General features: G+C 54.3%; 3 protein-coding genes across 5 annotated transcripts; 2 read left to right on the top strand and 1 right to left on the bottom strand.

The window, feature by feature from the left end:
• Window positions 1-1,758: 1,758 nt before the first annotated feature.
• AK2 (adenylate kinase 2) lies at window positions 1,759-8,934 on the bottom strand. Of its 2 annotated transcripts, XM_083879583.1 has the most exons (7): window positions 8,780-8,932; window positions 8,244-8,369; window positions 6,163-6,273; window positions 5,968-6,062; window positions 5,323-5,395; window positions 4,556-4,751; window positions 1,759-2,575 (listed from the first exon to the last, which is right to left on the bottom strand). In XM_083879583.1, the coding sequence occupies exons 1-7, from the start codon at window positions 8,891-8,893 to the stop codon at window positions 2,568-2,570; spliced, it is 723 nt and encodes a 240-aa protein (XP_083735709.1). In that variant the 5' UTR covers window positions 8,894-8,932; the 3' UTR covers window positions 1,759-2,567. The 2 variants fall into 2 exon arrangements, with proteins under 2 accessions (XP_083735709.1, XP_083735708.1); XM_083879582.1 differs by lacking the exon at window positions 1,759-2,575 and having other exon boundaries at window positions 4,334-4,751; window positions 8,780-8,934.
• Window positions 8,935-10,457: 1,523 nt separating this feature from the next.
• On the top strand, window positions 10,458-16,197 carry AZIN2 (antizyme inhibitor 2). 2 transcript variants are annotated; one of them, XM_083879581.1, is made up of 11 exons: window positions 10,458-10,704; window positions 10,856-10,969; window positions 12,123-12,281; window positions 12,357-12,530; window positions 13,197-13,282; window positions 13,796-13,927; window positions 14,146-14,311; window positions 14,433-14,595; window positions 14,666-14,778; window positions 14,965-15,188; window positions 15,525-16,197. In XM_083879581.1, the coding sequence occupies exons 3-11, from the start codon at window positions 12,183-12,185 to the stop codon at window positions 15,664-15,666; spliced, it is 1,299 nt and encodes a 432-aa protein (XP_083735707.1). In that variant the 5' UTR covers window positions 10,458-10,704; window positions 10,856-10,969; window positions 12,123-12,182; the 3' UTR covers window positions 15,667-16,197. The 2 variants fall into 2 exon arrangements, with proteins under 2 accessions (XP_083735707.1, XP_083735706.1); XM_083879580.1 differs by having other exon boundaries at window positions 13,197-13,369.
• Window positions 16,198-17,000: 803 nt separating this feature from the next.
• Window positions 17,001-18,231, top strand: NDUFS5 (NADH:ubiquinone oxidoreductase subunit S5). The gene is made up of 2 exons (XM_083879323.1): window positions 17,001-17,332; window positions 18,004-18,231. Exons 1-2 carry the CDS (start codon window positions 17,117-17,119, stop codon window positions 18,106-18,108), a joined length of 321 nt encoding a protein of 106 aa, XP_083735449.1. The 5' UTR covers window positions 17,001-17,116; the 3' UTR covers window positions 18,109-18,231.

Here is an 18,231-nt window from a genome sequence, read left to right as displayed (position 1 = left end):
TCTTCCCACATTCCCACTCACTCCATTCCTCGCTCCCAGGCAGTTCTTTGTTCCTCAGCCCCACGTGCTCGCTCCTTCGGGGCCGTGCACACGAGCACCGTGATGGCACAAACTCCCCACAGATATCTCTGCAGCGGCTCCTCCTCGCCCCCACATCAAGGTCAGAGATCAGGTTATTGATCAGAAACTTAAGCCCAGCTCCAAACCAGACCATCAGGAGTCGGTGGGCTCATTACCACTAACCACAAATCCACAGTGAAAGGTTTTCCTGCAATCCCTGTCGCCAATGGTTTCATTGGGAAGGGAGACGGGCAAATACATTTTTAGGACTGCAGCACATTTTTAATGGAAAGAGATGGCCCAGGGCTTTCTTCCCTCCCCCCATTCAAGATGCTGTTTCTTTTCACCAGAAATATTGCTGCATTAGAGAACAGGTCACTTCCTCTATCAGTGAGAATTCAGTGTCCTATTTGATGCTGGTCCTTGTGCTATAAATAGGAATTTTCCCCTTTTATAGTTGCTGAATAATTGTGTGTATGAAATATGAACACAGTTTTCAAAAGAGTGCCTGATAAGCAGCTTGCTGGAACGAAATGGTTGAGCAGAAGGAATTTACAGCACCTGCAGAGCATCGTGTGCTGTGGAAAACATTCAAGGTCAGCCTGAGAGACAGGTCACAGCACAGATCCAGCTCCAGAGAATCCAGCCTTGAGCTCACAGACTCCCCACTGCAGCCTCCCCACAGCTCCCCAACAATCCATTTCATGCTCCACAATCAGGTAAGGATCAAACAGAGGCAGCTCAGCTCAGAGAAGCCAAAACTCCTCCATCCCACAGACCAGAAAGCCAGGAGGAGCAGGCAGAACGGGTTTTTAAAACAACAGCAGGCAAGGAACAGAGGACACAATCCCAGATGAGGAAGAGCACAGTTTAACATCCACCATCAAAAGGAACAAGAGAAGAACACCACAAAGGCCAGAGAGGCACAGGAATGGTAATGGGAGGCACAGAGATGTAATGAAAACACCTGAGCACAGGGACAGAATGGCGGAGGAGCAGGAGAGCCCAATTATGCTGGAAAACCAGTAATTTCTGCAGGAAAATGCAGCCCAACCCTTTCTGCTGCCTGAACACATGCAGGGCAGCAAAAAACATGGGTAAACTACAAACCTCCATCAGTCCATCAGGAACAGCCTCCTCTGGGATACCACAGAGGATCAGAGTCCCTGTGGGGCAGGAGAAAGGGAGGCCAGGAAATGCTCTTGTTCCCTGCATTAGGAGAGATTTTTCCCATGAATTTAGAGAGGGAGGGATGCAGCAAAGTATGAAAGGCAGGAACAGAAGACACAATAATGTGGCTTCCAGTTGCTGCAGGAGGAGAGAAGGAAATAACATCAGCTCTTCCACACACTAGAGATTCAAAGGGAGAAGGAAAAAAAGGGATTACATCAGTTAAAATACTGCAAGGAGCTGTGGATAGAGAGGATACACAGAGGCTTGGTGCTTTCAGCCTCACACAGGAAGAAACAGGAGAGAGAACCAGCAAAAAACCACCATTGCTATGGTGATCTAAAGCATTGGACACACTCAGCAAGGAGAAGAGATAAAAGGAATTACAAGCCACATTTCCAGCTGCACAGAACATCCTTGAGATAGGATCAGGCCCCAGGATCCACCCAGCTCAATTGTTAGTTGATGCTGTCATCTGCTTCCTCATCCTCCACACTGTCTGCAGGTCAAAGAGGACACAGCACCAGATACAAATGTAATGGGGTTATTTTATTATTGATTCAGAGGTTAGACAAGGCACCATTTGATCTAAAAAGAAATGCAAAAAAACCTCCCCCAATTAAGTGTTATTTTTGCAGGCAATTAAGAAAAGTCTTTTTTGCATTTCTTCAGCATTGTGTGAATTCCAGCTTGGTCATGATCACAGAAAAGCCACCCCATTCCCAAGTAAGGCAGGTTTGGACTAGAGCCACGGCCCCTCTGTTCAGCAGCAGAGAATCCTTGAGAAGTCTCTATGCCAGGGTTTAGGAATGCAGCAGAACAAGAAAAACAAAACTTCCAGGAAAAGACCACGGCATCTTTTTTTCCTTTCCATTTCAAACATGATGAATCATTTGTTCATTTTGGTCCTTGCTGAAAGGAAGCAGCTTTAGAAAAAAATCACAGCAAACCTTTCAGTGGCCTCAGAGTACCAAGACCCCATGAAACAAGCCCTGAAAGTCCTGGAGAAGTCTGAAATAACATCCAGCCCTGCCCTCCAACAGGTGAAAGACCTGCAGCTGATCACTGAGAGACGTTTCCCTCTCCACAATTGTTTTGCCTCCACAAACATGATTTCTAAGAAGAAGGCCACCTCCTCTTCACAATGATTCTGCCAAATAAGAAATCCAACCAAAACCCAACCAAATCAGCACCCCAACCCCTTGTTTACTACGTCCTTCCCCCCCCCATCAATCATACCCCCCTCCCAGCTGCCCTCCCTGCACCCAGGGAAGGGCTGCAATGGGTGATGTAGCAGAGTGTGCAGCGTTTGGTGGTGTCTCATCTGCTTGATGGAGTCACTCAGCTGGAATAAATGGGAACAGAGAAAAAAAATATTTAGGGAAAAACAAACAAACAAAATTAAGCATGATTTATGGAAAAAAAAAAAAAAAAAAAAAAAAAAAAACACACAAAAAAACCCAAAAAAAAAACAACCCTGGCGAGTTGGATGTGAAGCGAGCAAAAAGGAGGAAAGGAATGGAGAATGGAGGAACATCTTGCTCTTGCTGTAGAGTAAAACCTCGACCAAATCCAGGAATGCCAACTGGCTGGGAACCCTTCCCAGAGTGTAGAGGGCTGCAGCTCTCCCTTTGACTCTCTCAAAATAAAAGCTGTTTTCACACAACTTCTTTTAGTCACCAAGATGCCAGGGCAGCTGTAACCCACACACTTTCTGGGGCACACCAGTCCTATCCTAAATGCTATCCTGACCTCCCAGCAAGCCAGTTCCAGGTTACCCTTCCACAGGAAACCCAGAGACAGAGCAAGGGCCATCTGGGAACCCCAGGGGACCACATGCCTGTTTATTGTCAGAGCCTTTCTTTCTCCTCAGTCAGGTGCTTTCTAGAGCAACAAGCCCACTGCATTTGGTTGCCGGTGTTATTTACAGTTTCTGGAAGGGAAGAGGTTCTGTCCCTGGAAAGGAGGTATGAGGACAGAGAGGGGATTGTCAGGCAAAAGAGAAATTACCAAGGAAAAGAGCAAGGGATTCCTGAGGATTAAACATCTGCTCTGGCCACAGAGCTCACATCAGCTCAGTGCACAGGATGGAGTGGGCCATCCCGAGAGAGAGACGAGGATACTCAGTAACACTCAAATCAGTAAACACACATGGAATGCCAAAGGACAAAGTTTCATCTGGGCAATCCATATTTACAGCACGGTCCTCTAGGAAGGGCTGGAATCTCTCACGGCCAAAGGTCAGTGCCAGCCCTGCAGTGTCACCACACAGCAGCACAATGCCCTGGAAAGGCCGAGGCACTAAACACACTCAGTGTCCTCAAACACAGCCTGATGGAGCTGCTGGATTTGCTCAAGAAACAGGCACATTTCCATGAGCTCACAGCAAAGGTCGTTAGCTCAAGGGCACGTGGAGCCAGTGGTTAATAATGCTGTCTCTCGAACCTTGAGAAATCATTTGTTTTGCAATAAGGCTTTATTATATTTAGACTTTGGGATCAGGAGAAGCTCAATACATCTTCCTCTCCTTGGTCAAAACCAAGGCAAGAGTGAAGTCCTTTTTTTATCCTCAGGCCATCCCAGCCTGCCACACAGTAACTGTCAGATTCTAACCACAGATTTCACATTAAAAAGAAAAAGAAGCATCTCAGTAATTTGCTATAAATTCCATAAATAAATAAAGGTTGCAGCCCCCCACCCTCTTTCTGCCCCCTTAAGTGCCATCAGAACAGGAACCTGTCATCCCACAGAGAATAAAACATATACGAAGAGAAAACATATACATTGTCACCTAGCCCTGGCAGCAGCCAGTCTGTCCCTCAGGCTGCTTCCACAGCAACACACACAGAGCAACCCTGGGTTTCAATCTTGCAGCTTCGCATATCCTGTGAAATACTTCCCCCACATCCCCAACCTTCTCCAAGGCCCCTGTGGGGTAGCCAGGAGGAGCTGGAAGTACAGTTCCTTCCAGGGAGGTGCATTTCTAGGATGAAACAAAGGCTTTTTGAGCCAAAGGAGTGCAGAGCCCATTTTGGGCAGCTGAAGCCTGGGCTCGCTGCGGCCTCTAGAGGCCAAAATCCCAACATCCACGCACAGACTGACGTTTACATACAGCCACATCGAGACCGTTAACAGCTCGTTTAATTAGAGAATTAGCACAGCCCTGCCTTGGGCTGCATCCTCCTCCCTTCCTCTTCTACTCTGCTCAGCTCTTCACCCTCCTCGGCCCCAGAGAGACAGAGACAGAGAAAGAGAGAAGAAAAAAAAAAAAAAGGAGAGCCCCATCCTGGAACAGAGCCTTAAATGAACATAACCAGGTCTTTACATGTTGCTTTGGTGAAGGCTGCCAGGATGCTGGCAAACACCACGTCGGGAGACTGGGAGGCATCCACGGCCGTATGGATCCCTCTCTTGCTGTAGTAGGACACCAGGGGGGAGGTCTGGGTGTGATAGGCCTTCAGCCGGGTTTTCAGGGCCGTTTCATTATCGTCGGAGCGGCGGATCAGGGGCTCTCCAGTGACCTGGGAGAAGCAAGGGGACAGTCTCCAGAGAGCTGCAGCCTCTGAGGGGATGTTCCCCCCTTGTCTCCCTGCTCCGTCTCCTCCAAGGTGGAGCTGCACAGGAGACCCCAGGTGTGCAGGGGAGACGGAGTGAACCTAGGGCAGCCAGCAGAGCATTTACTGAAGAGAGAAGGGCTCAGCACCATGGTCTTTTTCCCCACACACCACTCTGCTTGCTAAAAGGAGCCTTGAGACCAGGCACCAGCTACAGCTGCTCCCCAGGATGGAAACCAGTCACAACCCACTGCAACTTGAGCTGTGGACAGAGTCCAACAAGTTCTGAGGCTGGCAGAGCCTGGGCCAGATCTGCAGACTGGCCATGCCCTTCCATCTGTCCATCCATCCATCCCTCCAGGCCTCGCTCCCCGCAGTGCCGTTGGCTCAGGCTGCCCAAGCAGCTCCCCAATGCTCCCCAGAAAGCCAGGACAAGAAGGTACAAGAAAAGGAAAGAAATGAGTTTTTCCAGGGAGAGACTGCAAAGCATCAGCTAAACCCAAAGCAACGTAAGCTGTGGCCTTGGAAGCTCACATACATCGTCCTTCATGTGCTCTTTTGGGGGTCTGAACTCCTCGTGATACGAGCGGCCACTCGCTGGGTGAATCAGCCTGAGACAGAAAAGAAGTGTCAGCAAAGCAGCCCGGTCAGGACAAGATCTCCTGAACCTGCCATTCATCAGCACAGAAACATCTGCCACAAGCAACATCATTAGCCTTCCACTTGTAAGAAAATTCTCTCCAGTTATTTCTGTACCAAGGGCCTCTTCAGTTTGGAAAAGCAGCTGCACCGGGAGATGAAGAAGGGGAGTTTTACTTCCTGCTCTGCTGGGAAAGGGGTCTGGACAACAGTGCAAGAGAACACACTCCTGACCCTGGAGGAAGTTCACTGGTGCCCAAATGTATTCAGTGTCCTGTGTAAGGGAGCAACAATAGCTTTGGAGAAGGAATAACTTATAGGGTGAGCTGAGATTTTCTATAGAAATCCCTGATTTATAGGGCAAGGACGGGGCTCTGCTCAAAGCTGGCCCAGGCATATGAGAACAGGCAATGAATCAGGGCAGAAATAGAAACCAGCATTACTGCCAGCCCTAAGCACCATGAGGACAACCTGGGATCTGAAATTAGGATGCTCTTCCATAGACTAGGCAATCCCAACCCATGCACTGGGAGAGAAGGATTACCGTCCAGTGATCCTCCGGATCAGCAAGGAGTCAGGGATGCTGAACTCAATGACGGAGTCAAGCTTCTCTTTCCTTTTCTCCAGGAGCTCATCCAGCTGCAACAAAACACCCACCTCAGAGGGGCTGAGGGAGAAGGGACTCCTGGTTTTGAGGGAAGGAGTTGCTGATGCAGCTCCCAAGCAGGAGCTCCCATACCATCTCTGCCTGTTTCACTGTGCGTGGGAAGCCGTCCAGGAGGAACCCATTCTTGCAGGGAGGGGAGTCCAGGTTGTTCTCAATCAGCTCTACCACCATCTCATCACTCACCTGCAGAGATGAGACAGGTCTGTTGTCAGAAAGGACACCCTGAATTTACACACAGCTGCTGCCCTTGTGAACAGGGTGGGATTTTTGAGTTGTCCTGTGTAGGACCGAGGGCTGGGCTCAATAATTCGCAGAATCACCTAATCTCAGAAGGTGTAGGTTGGAAAAGACCTTCAAGATCATCAAGTCCAACCCAGCCCTAACACCTCAACTAGATCATGGCATCAAGTGCCACATCCAGTCTTTTTTTAAACATATCCAGGGATGGTGACTCCACCACCTCTCCGGGCAGACCATTCCAGTATTTAATCACTCTTTCCTGGTGTCCTTGTGTGTCCCTTCCAACTCAGGATATTCTGTGACTCCATGATTCATGTCAATGCTCAAGCTGCCTGTTCAGACCCGCCCATATCAGGGCAGCACTCCCTGCAACACCAGGGCATGGGCAATGCCACATTTCACTCCAGGGACACTCCAGCTTGTGCAGGGACTTGGACAAACCAGCTCTGTAACCTCACTGTCACAAAGGTTGCCTTATTGCAAGCAACACTGTCAGCTCAAACCCCTTAGGTTATTATTTTTTTTTAAACCAATTCACAATACAAAGTATCAACACAACCCTGATTTCCTGTTACTTTGTACCTTCACCTACACATTCCCTCTCCAGAGGCAGGTCCGGGCAGGAAGGGCAGAGCAGGCAAGTTGCTCATTGACTCCCATAAACCTGGTATGAAGGTAAAAGCCCAATAGTTGCTGACAAGCTCTGGCTTCACTGGATAGTTTTTTCCCATCTAACAATCTCGGCATACCACTGGGATTAGTGCCTTTTCCACACTGCAGCACTCACAGATGCTGAAGCCCCAGCAATAGCTGTTTATTTGGGAACAGTTCTCCTCAGCAGTGCTGTTTTCTCTAGCACACACAGCTGGGAACCAGCAGGACTGAGGACCAGGCTGTCACAACATACAAACAACAGCCCTGCAGGTAGTGTGGGGGTAAGCAACAAGTCACTTCTCTACCTTCTGATTACACTTTTTGGAGAAAAAAGATCCTGAGCATAAACCCCCTCCTGAAATGCTGCTGTGCTCCCAGGTGAGTTATCACAGAGCTGTGAGATGTGGCCGTGGAGCAGCCTGCCACAGACACACACACGTGGCAGATACCACCAGCCTGGCCAGATAACGTCCATATCTTTCATAACCAGCTGGATATTGCAGGCTCGGTGTTGCAATGAGCTCTGAGCAGAAGTGAGATAAGGCTGCTCTCCCCATCTGGGGCCTGCAGATTCTCCCTGGGGTGTTACGAGCCCGTGGCAGCCGCAGTGATGCTTGAGATCTGCCCCACGCTGGGGCAAGTCACTGCCATTTGTGGTCCCTCGAGTTTCCTTGAGATATTTCAGTCATTAGGATGAGATAATGAGACCCTCAGAAAATGAATGTCAGAGATTCTAACTCGTGTCTCTTGGGGATCCAAAGTGTTTCTCTCACATAGCAGCTGCTGTAACTACCACAGCAACACCTTTAGGTCTATTTTCACCTTATAGTTACAGGTGAATCAAGTTTATGCTAGGATGCAGATGAACCCTCTGAAGTGATACCTGGAGCTCAGGTATCACATGAAGAGACACAGGAGCCACAAAGCAGGGCTGTAACATCCTGCAGCTCCAAGGATACACTGTCACCTCGGTGTTCAGGAGCCAGAAAATTGCCAGCCAGACCGCACCCACTAAAAGATAGAAACAACCCAAGGCGACAGGCTGCTGGTAAGCAAATAGTAATTTTGAAGAGGAAGGATGATTGTATAGGATGCTTCTCCTGCAGAGTGATAGAAAGAAAGCACCCATCCCTGCCTTTACCCTGCATTCTGCCTTCCTACACTAATTAGACAATTCTAATTAGGAGGTGGATTCTGTCTGCTCTCATTCCAGGTGCTGCCAGCCCGTGTCCCCTCCCAGCACATTCCCCGCGACCCACCAGCTTCCCCGAATCCATCGTCTCCTTGAGCCGCTTGCCCAGCTCGGAGCCCGAGGCCACCATGGCCCGCAGCATGTCGCCGGTAGCCAGGTGGCACACGCAGTAGGTCTCGGCCAGCTTCGGGGCCTGCAGAAGAGGACAGAGGTGAGATCGGACCTCGGAGGCTGAGGATCCCCGCCCCGGCGGGGCCTTGTCCCCCTCTCGAGGCAGCGGGACAGTCGTTGACTGGCCAGCACGTGGCCGGGCCCGGCACTGAGCCCCGGTGCCCAGCGACGCCGAGACCCCGCGGCCGGCCCTAGCCCGGGACAAAGAGATCCGGGACAAAGAGCCCCGGCGAGCGGGCCTCTGGAGGCGGGATGCTTCCCGTAGGGAGGCCCGGGGCCACCCAAACACACCTCACACCCCGATCCCTCCGCGGGCAACGGAAGGCCGGAACACCCGCGTCCCTCCACGCGGGGGTCACACGCTGAGTGCCGGCAGTGGGGAAGGCCGGGCAGGCCGGTCCCGCCGGCCGTTCCCGCTCGCATCGCCCTCACCTGCGTGCCCTTGCCGGCGCCGGGCGGGCCCAGCAGCACGGCGCGGATGCCGTGGCGGATCCCCGCGGCCGGGGCCTGCCCGCGGCCACCGCCGGCCTGCGCGCTCGGAGCCATGGCCGCCACCGACTGCGCGCCCGGCCCGCGCCTCGTGGGCGGGGACAGCGCCGGCTGGGCGGGGCATGCAAATGAGGGGTGGAATAGGCAAACACCCGAGCGTGTTTTCCATGAAGTGGGCGCGGTTGTATCCGAAGTAGGCGTGGTTAACCGGTGGTGGGCGGGGCTTTGTGGCGCCACATGGGTGGCTCCGTGTCGCCGCGCTCGCTCCGAGCTGTCCCCAAGTCCTGGGGTCGAGTCGACTGCTGCATCCAGTTCTGGGTCACTCAGCTCAAGAAGGACATTGAGCTTCTGGAATATGTCCAGAGTAGGGCAACGGGGCTGGAGTACAAGTCTGATGAGGAGCGGCTGAGGGAGTTGAGGAGACTGAGCCAGGAGAAAAGGAGGTTCAGGGGTGACCTTATCACTCTCGGCAGCTACCTGAAAGGAATTTGGAGCCAAGTAGGGGCAGGGCTTGTCTCCCAGGCAGCTAGTGACAGGGCAAGAGAACACAGTCTTAAGCGATGAAAGGGTAGATTTAGGTTGGACATTAGGAAGAATTTCCTCACAGGAAGATTAGACATTGGAGCGGGCTGCCCAGGGAGGTGGTGGAGTCACCATCCCTGGAAGTGTTTAAGGAAAGACTAGAGGTAGCACTTGGTGCTGTGCTGCAGTTAACACGGTGGTGTCCTGTCACAGCTGGACTTCGTGATCTCAGAGATCTTTTCCAGCCTAATTGATTCTTGTGATTCTGAGCTGTGCTTGCCCTGGCATTGCATGAGGTGGGCTCAGTGCCCTGCTCTGTGTGGGCTGTGCATCACAACGCTGCCCAGCACATCCAGGAGGGACTGGCACTGCAGGATTCTGCATCTCTCTGTTCTCCCAGCCTCCCTGCATGGTCCCCACATCCCACACAGCACAGTCCAGCACTGGTGATGGGCCAAGGCACAGGCAAAACTGGCCAGGATCTCACAGCAGACAAGAGTTTCCTTGGCCCTGGTTGCCAGGAGAGTCCGTGGCAAAGCCAAGACTACAGTGTTGAATACAGAAATACTCAGGATAAGTCGATCCTTCTCACCCTCCCCTCAGTGGGGACAGCCACCCCCAGCAACACCAGAGAGGGACCTGCACATTTAACAAGAAGAGTTAAAAAATCCCTGCTGAGCCCCTCCTGTTTGTGGGATGGAGCAGTGACACCATTTCCAAGAGCCTGGTCTCACAGATCAGACAGAGCATCTGCATTGATGACAGAGATGGATCTGGGGCACCCACCAAAACCAGCAGCAGCTCAGCAAGGGCAGGATCAGCCCCTGACAGCTTCCCAACTATCTCCCCCTCTGCAAAGTCCCAGCCAAACACCGCTCAGTCTTTATTCTGCGGGAAGCCTGGTTTCCCTGGCAGCGGCGTTTCCAAGGTATTTCGGGCTCTCTTCCCCCTGAGGGTCGCCGGCACTCGGGATGCGCAGCCGCGGGAAGCAGGGTTGGGCTGCCAGGCTGGGGATGAGCTGCGGGGACTCGGTGAGAGCCCGGGTTGACTGCAGGGGACAGCCCCAGCCTTGGGAGAGGGTGGGCGAGGAGGGGGAGCGTTCTCCAAAAGGGATGAAGGATGCTCGGAGGCGGCTCAGCCAATGGGGTGGCTGGATTTGGTTGTCATGGCTACGGTTGGGAGGCAGAGCAGGGAGGCAGAGCTGGAAGAGAAGGGGTGCAGAGCCCCCTCATCCTCTACAGGAGCTCGGGGCAGGCAGGGAGCTCGGGCAGGACAAACAACCGGCCCTGGAGCTGGTTCATTCTCTTGGGAGACCCATGGCAGAATCTGTTTAAATGCTTTCTGAGGTAAGGGGGCTTTGAGGGGCGCTGTGGGGGAGCTGTTTTGCCTGGCACAGTGAGAAGGGAGCTGTGGTTGCTGAATCTGGGGATGGGGTGAAGGGCATCGTGCTGTCGGTGCCCCTCTCCCTCTCTAAGCCCCTGCACTGCTTCTCCCCAGAGACCCCGGACCCCCAGGCACAGCTACACCGCGGGCTGCTGCTGGAGCTTGGTGTTCCTCAGGGATCCTCCCTGATAGCACACCAGGACACCTGGGAGGGACAACTGGACCGTGGTAAGGAGGGGATATCTGAGGCTTGGGACGAGTTCTGACAGGAATGACCCATTTCATCCCTTCTGTGCCTGACCATGGTGGGCTGGGTGCTGCTTGGTGATGGGAAGTGAAGGGTAAAGCTGGAGGAGTTGGTCTCCTTCCCTGATTATGAAGCTCTAAGAGCTTCAGAACATGTTTTTTATTCATTCCCTGTCTCTGGAATTGGCTGGTGCTGCTTGCTCAATGCATTACAACATCCTGCTGCTCCAGGGTCAGCGTGGTCTTTCTCCCAGTGCCCCTGGAATGCTGTTAGGAGGTCTCTGTGGGGAGGAGGTTATGTGCAGCTCTGAGAAATGAAACCTCTGCCTCCTGCTCACTTCAAATCAGAGAGCCCATGCTCCTGAAAGAGCCCTGGAGCTAAACCTGGATTATTGGAGTGGAAATGTTCCCTGTTAGCTCCTCAGCTCCCTGGGTTATGAGCTGGGCTGGATCCAGGGCAGGAGATTGTTAAAGCTAAGGGGGTGAGCTCAAAGCTAAAGCTTTGCTAGGATGAGCCAGAAAAATCCATGCTGCCTAATTTTCCCCTTGTCACTTTGGCTCTCTCTTGTCCACTAGGCTCTCCCAGTGACACAGGGAGAGCTGTGGAACTGCATCCACAGCACAGATTCAGGCTGTCCTGAGGTTGGATGGTGTCAGCAAGTGGCCTGTGCTGTGCCTTTCTTGTCCTGAGGCTTTCCACTGGGAAAGTGGGTCCAGGAAACTTCAGTTATTTGGAATCCATATGGGATGTTCACCCCATTGAACATGCAGCAGATCCAGCTGCATTCCAGAGCCTGAAGGGGCCTGTCCTGGCCTAGAAATGCATCTCCGCTCTTTGTGGTGCAGTTTGCTTTGTTGTTGACTGTGCTGGTGCCTGCTGATGGAGACAAGACTGCTGTGTGCCAAAACAGAGCTCTGAACTGCAGAAAAGTGTGTCTCCTCCCCCGGGGAAGATGCTGTAACCCAAAGTGTGTTTTTTTAACACCACAGCAGGGTTCTGCTGAGCTGCTGGTTTGGAGCAGAGCAGGACAGAGCTCTACCCAGGGGCACCCCGGGCTGTGGGCTGGGGGGGGTCCATGCTGATGGACCCTTCCTCTAATATTCCTTTCCTTTTTATGGTGTGTCCCATCATTAGAATCCATCCCCTACTCTAGAAGCCTTTAAAGGAGCATCACCATACCCAGAACATCACACCATGAACGGATACTTGAACAAATCCAATTTCCTGATGGTGGAGGAGGGCTTCACCACCAGAGACCTCCTGGAGAACCTCCTGGAGGAGCTGTGCCAAGAGGTGAGGGCTGCTGCTCTGCTGCTGCCTTTGGAAAAGGCAGTCCTGGAGCTGCTGCTCACTCCAGCTCTCCCCTAGGGCGACCAGCAGGCCTTCTTTGTGGCAGACCTTGGGGACATTGTGAAGAAACACCTGTGTTTCCTGAAGGCCTTGCCCCGAGTGAAACCGTATTTCCCAGTTAAATGCAATGGCAGTGAAGGGGTGATCCGGCTGCTGGCAGAGCTGGGGGCAGGATTTGCCTGTGCCAACAAGGTAGGCCTGTGGGAGGACAGCTCCAGGGGAAATGTTTGTGGGGGAGTGGCAGAGCTCACCCTCCTTTCCTAAGTCTCTGCTCTAGGTGACATTTACAGGGACAGGAGTCTACTTCTGCTGTCACAACCCAGAAACCCTTGTCTCCTCTGTGTTGTTCCCTTTGGCTGACATTCCTGTCCCTGGAGCTGCTGTCCTGGCTGGTGGCACAGCACATCCCTGGGGTGTCACTGCCATGGCTGTCCAACTCTTGGTGTCCTTAGGGCTGAGCCTAAAGATTTTTGCTCCCTCCTTATTGTCATTTGCAACAGCCAGACTTCCAGAGAGGAGGCAAAATTAAATCACTCATTTTTATGTAATTAAATAGGACGTGTTTCCAGGAGGAGAAAGTGCAAGAGTTGGTACAGCTCAGAGCAGGCATCAGCCCCAGGCCTGCTAACCCCACTTTTTTCCTCTCCCATTGTCGTGGTGTTTTTAAACCTGTCCAGCCAGGACAAAGTCCACTGTGATTCTTTTGAGCTCTGGTAGCTTTTCCCTGGAAAAGCCCAGGCTGTAACGCTGGCACTTTGCCCTCCTCAGCACTACAAGCTGGCCAAGACCCAGAGCTGGTGGCTGGTCCATACCCAGCTCCTGGGGGGACCTGCTGCATGTGTCCCCTTCTCCCTGCAGGCAGAGATCACCCAGGTTCAAGGCATTGGGGTCCCAGCTGACAGGATCTTCTACAGCAGCCCCTGCAAGCAGGTTGCCCACATCAGGTACGCGGCTGCCCATGGCGTGAGGCTGATGGCCTTTGACAACGAGGTGGAGCTGAGCAAGGTGGCCAGGAACCACCCCCGTGCCAGGTGGGTGTCTGGCAGTGTCACTGGAGTGGGTTCTGGAGGAGGGGATGGGCAGGGGGCTGTGGGGGGCAAGAGGAGGTTGTATAAGGTGAATGTCAATCTCTTCTCCCGAGTGATAGGACAAGAGAACACAGCCTCGAGCTGTGCCAAGGGAAGTTTAGATTGGATATGGGGAAAAATTTGATCACTGAAGGGGTGATCTGAGGGTGGAACAGGCTGCCCAGGGAAGAGGTGGAATCACCATGTCTGGAAACATTCAAAAAACTTGTAGATGTGGTGCTCAGGGATGTGGTCTAGTGCTGGACTTAATAGTTGGGGTTAATATTTGGACTCAGTGATCTTTGAGGGCTTTTCCAACCGTCAAAGGCTTTTCTTTTCATGATCTTATTATTCCAAGACCGCTCAACACAGCATGGCTTTGCTTTGCAGGATGTTGTTGGGGATCACTGCTGACTCCATCCCTTCTGCCCACCCGAGCATGACTTTTGGGACCACGCTGAAATCCTGCCGGCACCTGCTGGAGACAGCCAAGGAACAAGCTGTGGAGGTTGTTGGCATCAGGTACAGACATGGGCTTCCTTCCATAGGGATGCTCAGCCCCTCAGGATCGGGACCTGGGGAGCCCTGCCCTGCTGGAACAATGCAGTGGCCCAGCTGCTCTGTTGGGAGTAAGAAGTGGGCGTGTGGGAAGCTGCCCCCCGTGAGTGACAATCCCAGCGCTGTGTCCCCTCTGCTCTGGGGATGAGCAAACCCTGCTGAGACATGGTCTGTGTCCTCAGCTTCCACCTCGGGAGCCGTGGGCTGGAGCCCCAGGCCTTGGCCCAGGCTGTGGCCACAGCACAGCTGGTGTTTGACATGGGCATGGAACTGGGACACCATATGCACCTCCTGGACATCGGAGGGGGATTCCCTGGCACTGAGGACACCAGAGCCCCGCTGGAAGAGGTACAAACCTCCCAACACCTGCCTCAGCAGGCAGACAGTGAGCTTAGAAGCTCTCCCCAGGTCTGGCTCCCTGCAGAGTTCACAGCTAACCAAGAGGAAAGTTCTTTTTCTTCCCTCACAGATCGCTGCAGGGATAAACTCTGCCCTGGATTTGTACTTCCCCGAGGGCAGTGGGGTGGACATTATTGCCAGGCCTGGGCGTTACTATGTCACCTCTGCCTTCACCTTGGCTGTCAGCATCACTGCCTTGGAGGAGATCCCTGTGGAGCAGCCTGGCTCTGATGGTAGGTGTGACAGCAGGATGTGTCCCTGTGTCCCTGAGCTCCCCTGAGCCTTCTCCCTGCTCCCCTCCAGAGGAAGAGTGTGGCAGCAAGAAGAGCCTGGTGTATCACCTCAGTGATGGCATCTACGGCGCCTTCAGCTGCCTCCTGTTCGACAGCCCCTGCCCCAGGCCTCAGCTGCACAAGGTGAGGAGCTCACCTGGCTTGGGGACAGCTTGAGATGTCCCTCACATTGGGTGGCATCACCTCAGCCAACCCCATGACACAGGGGGAAGCTGCACCCAGTCTGTGGCCTTCTGGGCTTGAATTTTGGGGGTCACTGTGACACTGGGACATCCTCATCCCTGTGTCTGCTCCGTGTTTTTCCCTCAGAGACCCTGCCCAGAGCAGCCCTGGCACAGCAGCAGCCTCTGGGGTCCCCCAGGACACACTGAGGATCGCATCGCTGATGGGCTGGAGCTGCCCCAGCTGCACGTGGGAGACTGGCTGGTTTTTGGGAACATGGGAGCCTACACCATCCCAACCATCCCTACATCATCCCTACTCACGGGGGGTCCCCAGCCACAGGTCACCTACGCCATGTCCCGCATGGCCTGGTAAGGGATGGGCAGGGTGAGAGGGCAGGGCTGGGATCCTGTGGGAGGTGCTGGCTTCTCTTCTACTTGGGCTCTTGGCCCAAGGGAGAGGGGGAAATCTAAAACCCAGAACCTGGACATTCAGGGTAAAATCATGGCCTCAGAGGCAAAAATCTTGTATTTTTTTAATATTATCAAACTTGAGCCGTTTTTTCACTGGAGAAAAGAGAGCCAGCTGAGCTCTGGCTGTTGTCCTGGGGGACAGGAGAGCCCTGGAGTGTCCCCTTCCCTGGGCCCATCCCATTCCCAGGGGGCTGCTCCTTCCCCTGACTCCCCCTGGGGTGTCTCTACTTGCAGGAAAGCCATCCAGCTCTTTCAGGGAAAGCCACCCCAGACAGAAGATGACCGTGAGAGCCTCTGCACCCCCCTGTCCTGCGGCTGGGAGATGGCAGAGACACTTTGTGTCACCCCTATCTTCGCTCCAGCCAGCATCATCTGAGCACTGTGGGAGGAGGAGCCACGGTGGGAAAGGTCCTATGGTGGTACTGGCAGGGCAAATATCCTGTAATGGTATTGAGATGGGAAAAATCCCATGGCAGCACCAAGGAAAAGGTCCCACAGTGGTACTGGAGGGATAAAAATCCTACAGCCGTGCAACAGTGGGAAAAGTCCCATGGCAGTGGTGTACCAGAAGGGACAGGTCCTGTGGTGATACCAGAGGGGGAAAGGATCCCATGGCAGTGCCAGGGAGGGGGAAGGTGCCATCCTGCCTCTGGCATTGCCCCACTCTGCTCTCATGGACTTGGAAGTAAATCCTGTCCCATAAATCCTGCTCCTCCAGCTCGTGCGGTGTGTGTGCCTTCCAAAGGGGTTTGGCAGGTTTGGGCTCTGTTTTTAGAAGTGATGGTGATAATTGGTAGCCCAGCATGGCCTTGAGGGGCCTGGTGAGGAAGCCCCTGGCTCTTCCTCTCCACCCTGTGCCAGAGGTGCTGGAGAATCCCTCTGCAATCAGCATTTAATGAGGCTTTGCTTGTTAGGGAAGGCGGGGCTGTTCACCCGAACCTCGGACCCTGTTCAGGCATCCAGGGGGACCCCTGGGATTTTGGGACAGTATGGAAATAGGGGGTGGGCTTAGGTTTTGTGGGTGACATTGAGGGGAAGACCTGGGCCTTGTGGCATCTCCCTGGTTCCTGAGGTCTTGTCAGGCCTCATGAAGGCTCCTGCCCTGGATACAGCCTCTGTGAGACCCTGAAGCCCAGGAACTGAGAGGACTGGGAGGACATTGGGAGAACCTTGAATCATGGGAATGGGATGCACTAGGAGTAATGAGACACTGGGTGACACTGAGGTGGAGGCACTGGGAGCACCAGAGGGAATGCATCAGTCAGATCACCCTTGATCTCCAGATTTGGGCACTCGGAGAGATAGCCCAAAGGAAGGACACTGGGAGAACTATTCTGGGAGGACACCGGGGGACTGGGAGGACACTGTGAGTCTTGGGAAGACTCTGGGGCACTGGGAGGATAGAGGGAAGACACTGGGCACTCGGAGGACACCAGGAGACTGGGAGGAGAACAGAGTAATGACACTGGGAGGAGACTGGGAGGGGACTGGGAGGACACTGGGAGGGGACTGGAAAGGCACTGGGAGGGCACTTGGAGGATTGGGAGCACTGGGAGAGCCTTGAGCACCGTGGCCGCCAGGCGGCGCTGGGGCGCGGCGTACGGCGAGTCCTCCAATCCGCCAGGGGGCTACAGCGGATGGGGCCGTTCGTACTGTTCTTCTCCCTGGCTCTGCCCAGCCGTAAAGAGCAACGCGGTGCCGCGACGTCGGTTGCGCTTGACGGCGGGAGCGTCGCGAAAGGCCCGTGAAGGACGGCGGCGGGCCCGTGACGGGGGGCGGCGGTGTCGGCGGCGCGACAGCGGCCGTGTCGCGACAGGAACGCAGCCATGCCGTTCTGGGACCTGCAGAAGCAGCTGGGCATCGATGTGGACAGCTGGCTGGTGCGGCAGAGCATGCCGCAGCCGTACGGCCAGGCCGGGGTCTGCCATGCTTTCGAACGCGAGTGGGTGGAGTGCGGGCACGGGCTGGGCCAGACCCGCGCCCGCCGCGAGTGTCAGCTCGAGTACGAGGATTTCATGGAGTGCATGAACCGCACCAAGCTGGTAGGTGAGCGGGGCGACACCGCGGGGCCTTGGGGGGACACAGGGGGCGTGGGGGTCTGCAGGGTCCTGACAAACGGGGGACACCAGGTCCGGCCTGGGGGGACTCGAAGTGCTGGGTCAGGCTGAGGAGAGGGTGCAGAGGGTCCTGGGGGAAGGTTTGAGGTCCCCAACCCAGGGTGGGAACGCTGCCTGGTCATTCCCAGTGTGAGGGGGGGGTCTGGCCCCGCAGCAGCCCCTTCCCGCAGGGCTGCGCTGGCTGCGGAAGCCCGGAGAATCTGCGGCTGCCCCGCTCCTGGAAGTGTTCCAGGTCAGGTTGAAGCAACCTCATTGGTAGGAGGTGCCCCTGCCCATGGGGGTGGGACTGGATGGGATTTTAGTTCCTCCCAACCAAACCATTCCGTGTTTTGGGGCAGCTCGGAGCAGACCTTTCTCCCTGCCCGCAGCGCTTCTCCAGCAGCATCCACATCCAGGACAAAGTCCTGGTTAGAAAATTGGGCTGGAAACCCAGAATATCATCAGTGCAGAACATCCTGAAATCCCCAGAATCTTTGAGAAGAACCTCAAACTCGAGTGAGGAGCCCCAGGGTGGGGTTAGTGTGAGTTCCACATCTGTGGGGCTGCCTTGAGGACCCCCTGAGGGATCCCTGAGCCCCTCCCTGTGTCCCTGCCAGGCTCAACGGCTCCGGACCATCTTGGAGCAGCGGGACAAGCTGATCAAGCAAGGGAAGTACACACCCCCCGACTACCACACGGGCAAGGAGGAGCCCAGGCCGTGATTCCCACTGGAATTCCTCTTGGAAGAAAACCCACAGAGCACGGGGCAGGGGCCCTGCTGTGGCTTGAGGGGAACAACCTCAGGCTGGGCATCGCTCAGGCAGTAAATATCCCTTTGGAATGGC

This window comes from Zosterops lateralis (assembly GCF_965231275.1).
Source record: "Zosterops lateralis genome assembly, chromosome: 28".
Lineage (NCBI taxonomy): Eukaryota > Metazoa > Chordata > Aves > Passeriformes > Zosteropidae > Zosterops > Zosterops lateralis.
Note: the sequence above shows the minus strand (reverse complement) of the source record. Positions and strands in the feature narration are given on the sequence as shown.

What these genes read in the sequence shown, in the direction of transcription:
- AK2 (XM_083879582.1), bottom strand. Translation starts at nt 8,893, where the DNA reads ATGGCTCCGAGCGCGCAGGCCGGCGGTGGCCGCGGGCAGGCCCCGGCC. An exon ending in GCGCCGGCAAGGGCACGCAG is followed by an intron (nt 8,370 to 8,779) that starts GTGAGGGCGATG and finishes CCTCTTCTGCAG; the next exon opens with GCCCCGAAGCTGGCCGAGAC. An exon ending in CAGTGAAACAGGCAGAGATG is followed by an intron (nt 6,063 to 6,162) that starts GTATGGGAGCTC and finishes GTTTTGTTGCAG; the next exon opens with CTGGATGAGCTCCTGGAGAA.
- AZIN2 (XM_083879580.1), top strand. Translation starts at nt 12,183, where the DNA reads ATGAACGGATACTTGAACAAATCCAATTTCCTGATGGTGGAGGAGGGC. An exon ending in GATTTGCCTGTGCCAACAAG is followed by an intron (nt 12,531 to 13,196) that starts GTAGGCCTGTGG and finishes TTCTCCCTGCAG; the next exon opens with GCAGAGATCACCCAGGTTCA. An exon ending in GGAGCAGCCTGGCTCTGATG is followed by an intron (nt 14,596 to 14,665) that starts GTAGGTGTGACA and finishes GCTCCCCTCCAG; the next exon opens with AGGAAGAGTGTGGCAGCAAG.
- NDUFS5 (XM_083879323.1), top strand. Translation starts at nt 17,117, where the DNA reads ATGCCGTTCTGGGACCTGCAGAAGCAGCTGGGCATCGATGTGGACAGC. An exon ending in GCATGAACCGCACCAAGCTG is followed by an intron (nt 17,333 to 18,003) that starts GTAGGTGAGCGG and finishes TGTCCCTGCCAG; the next exon opens with GCTCAACGGCTCCGGACCAT.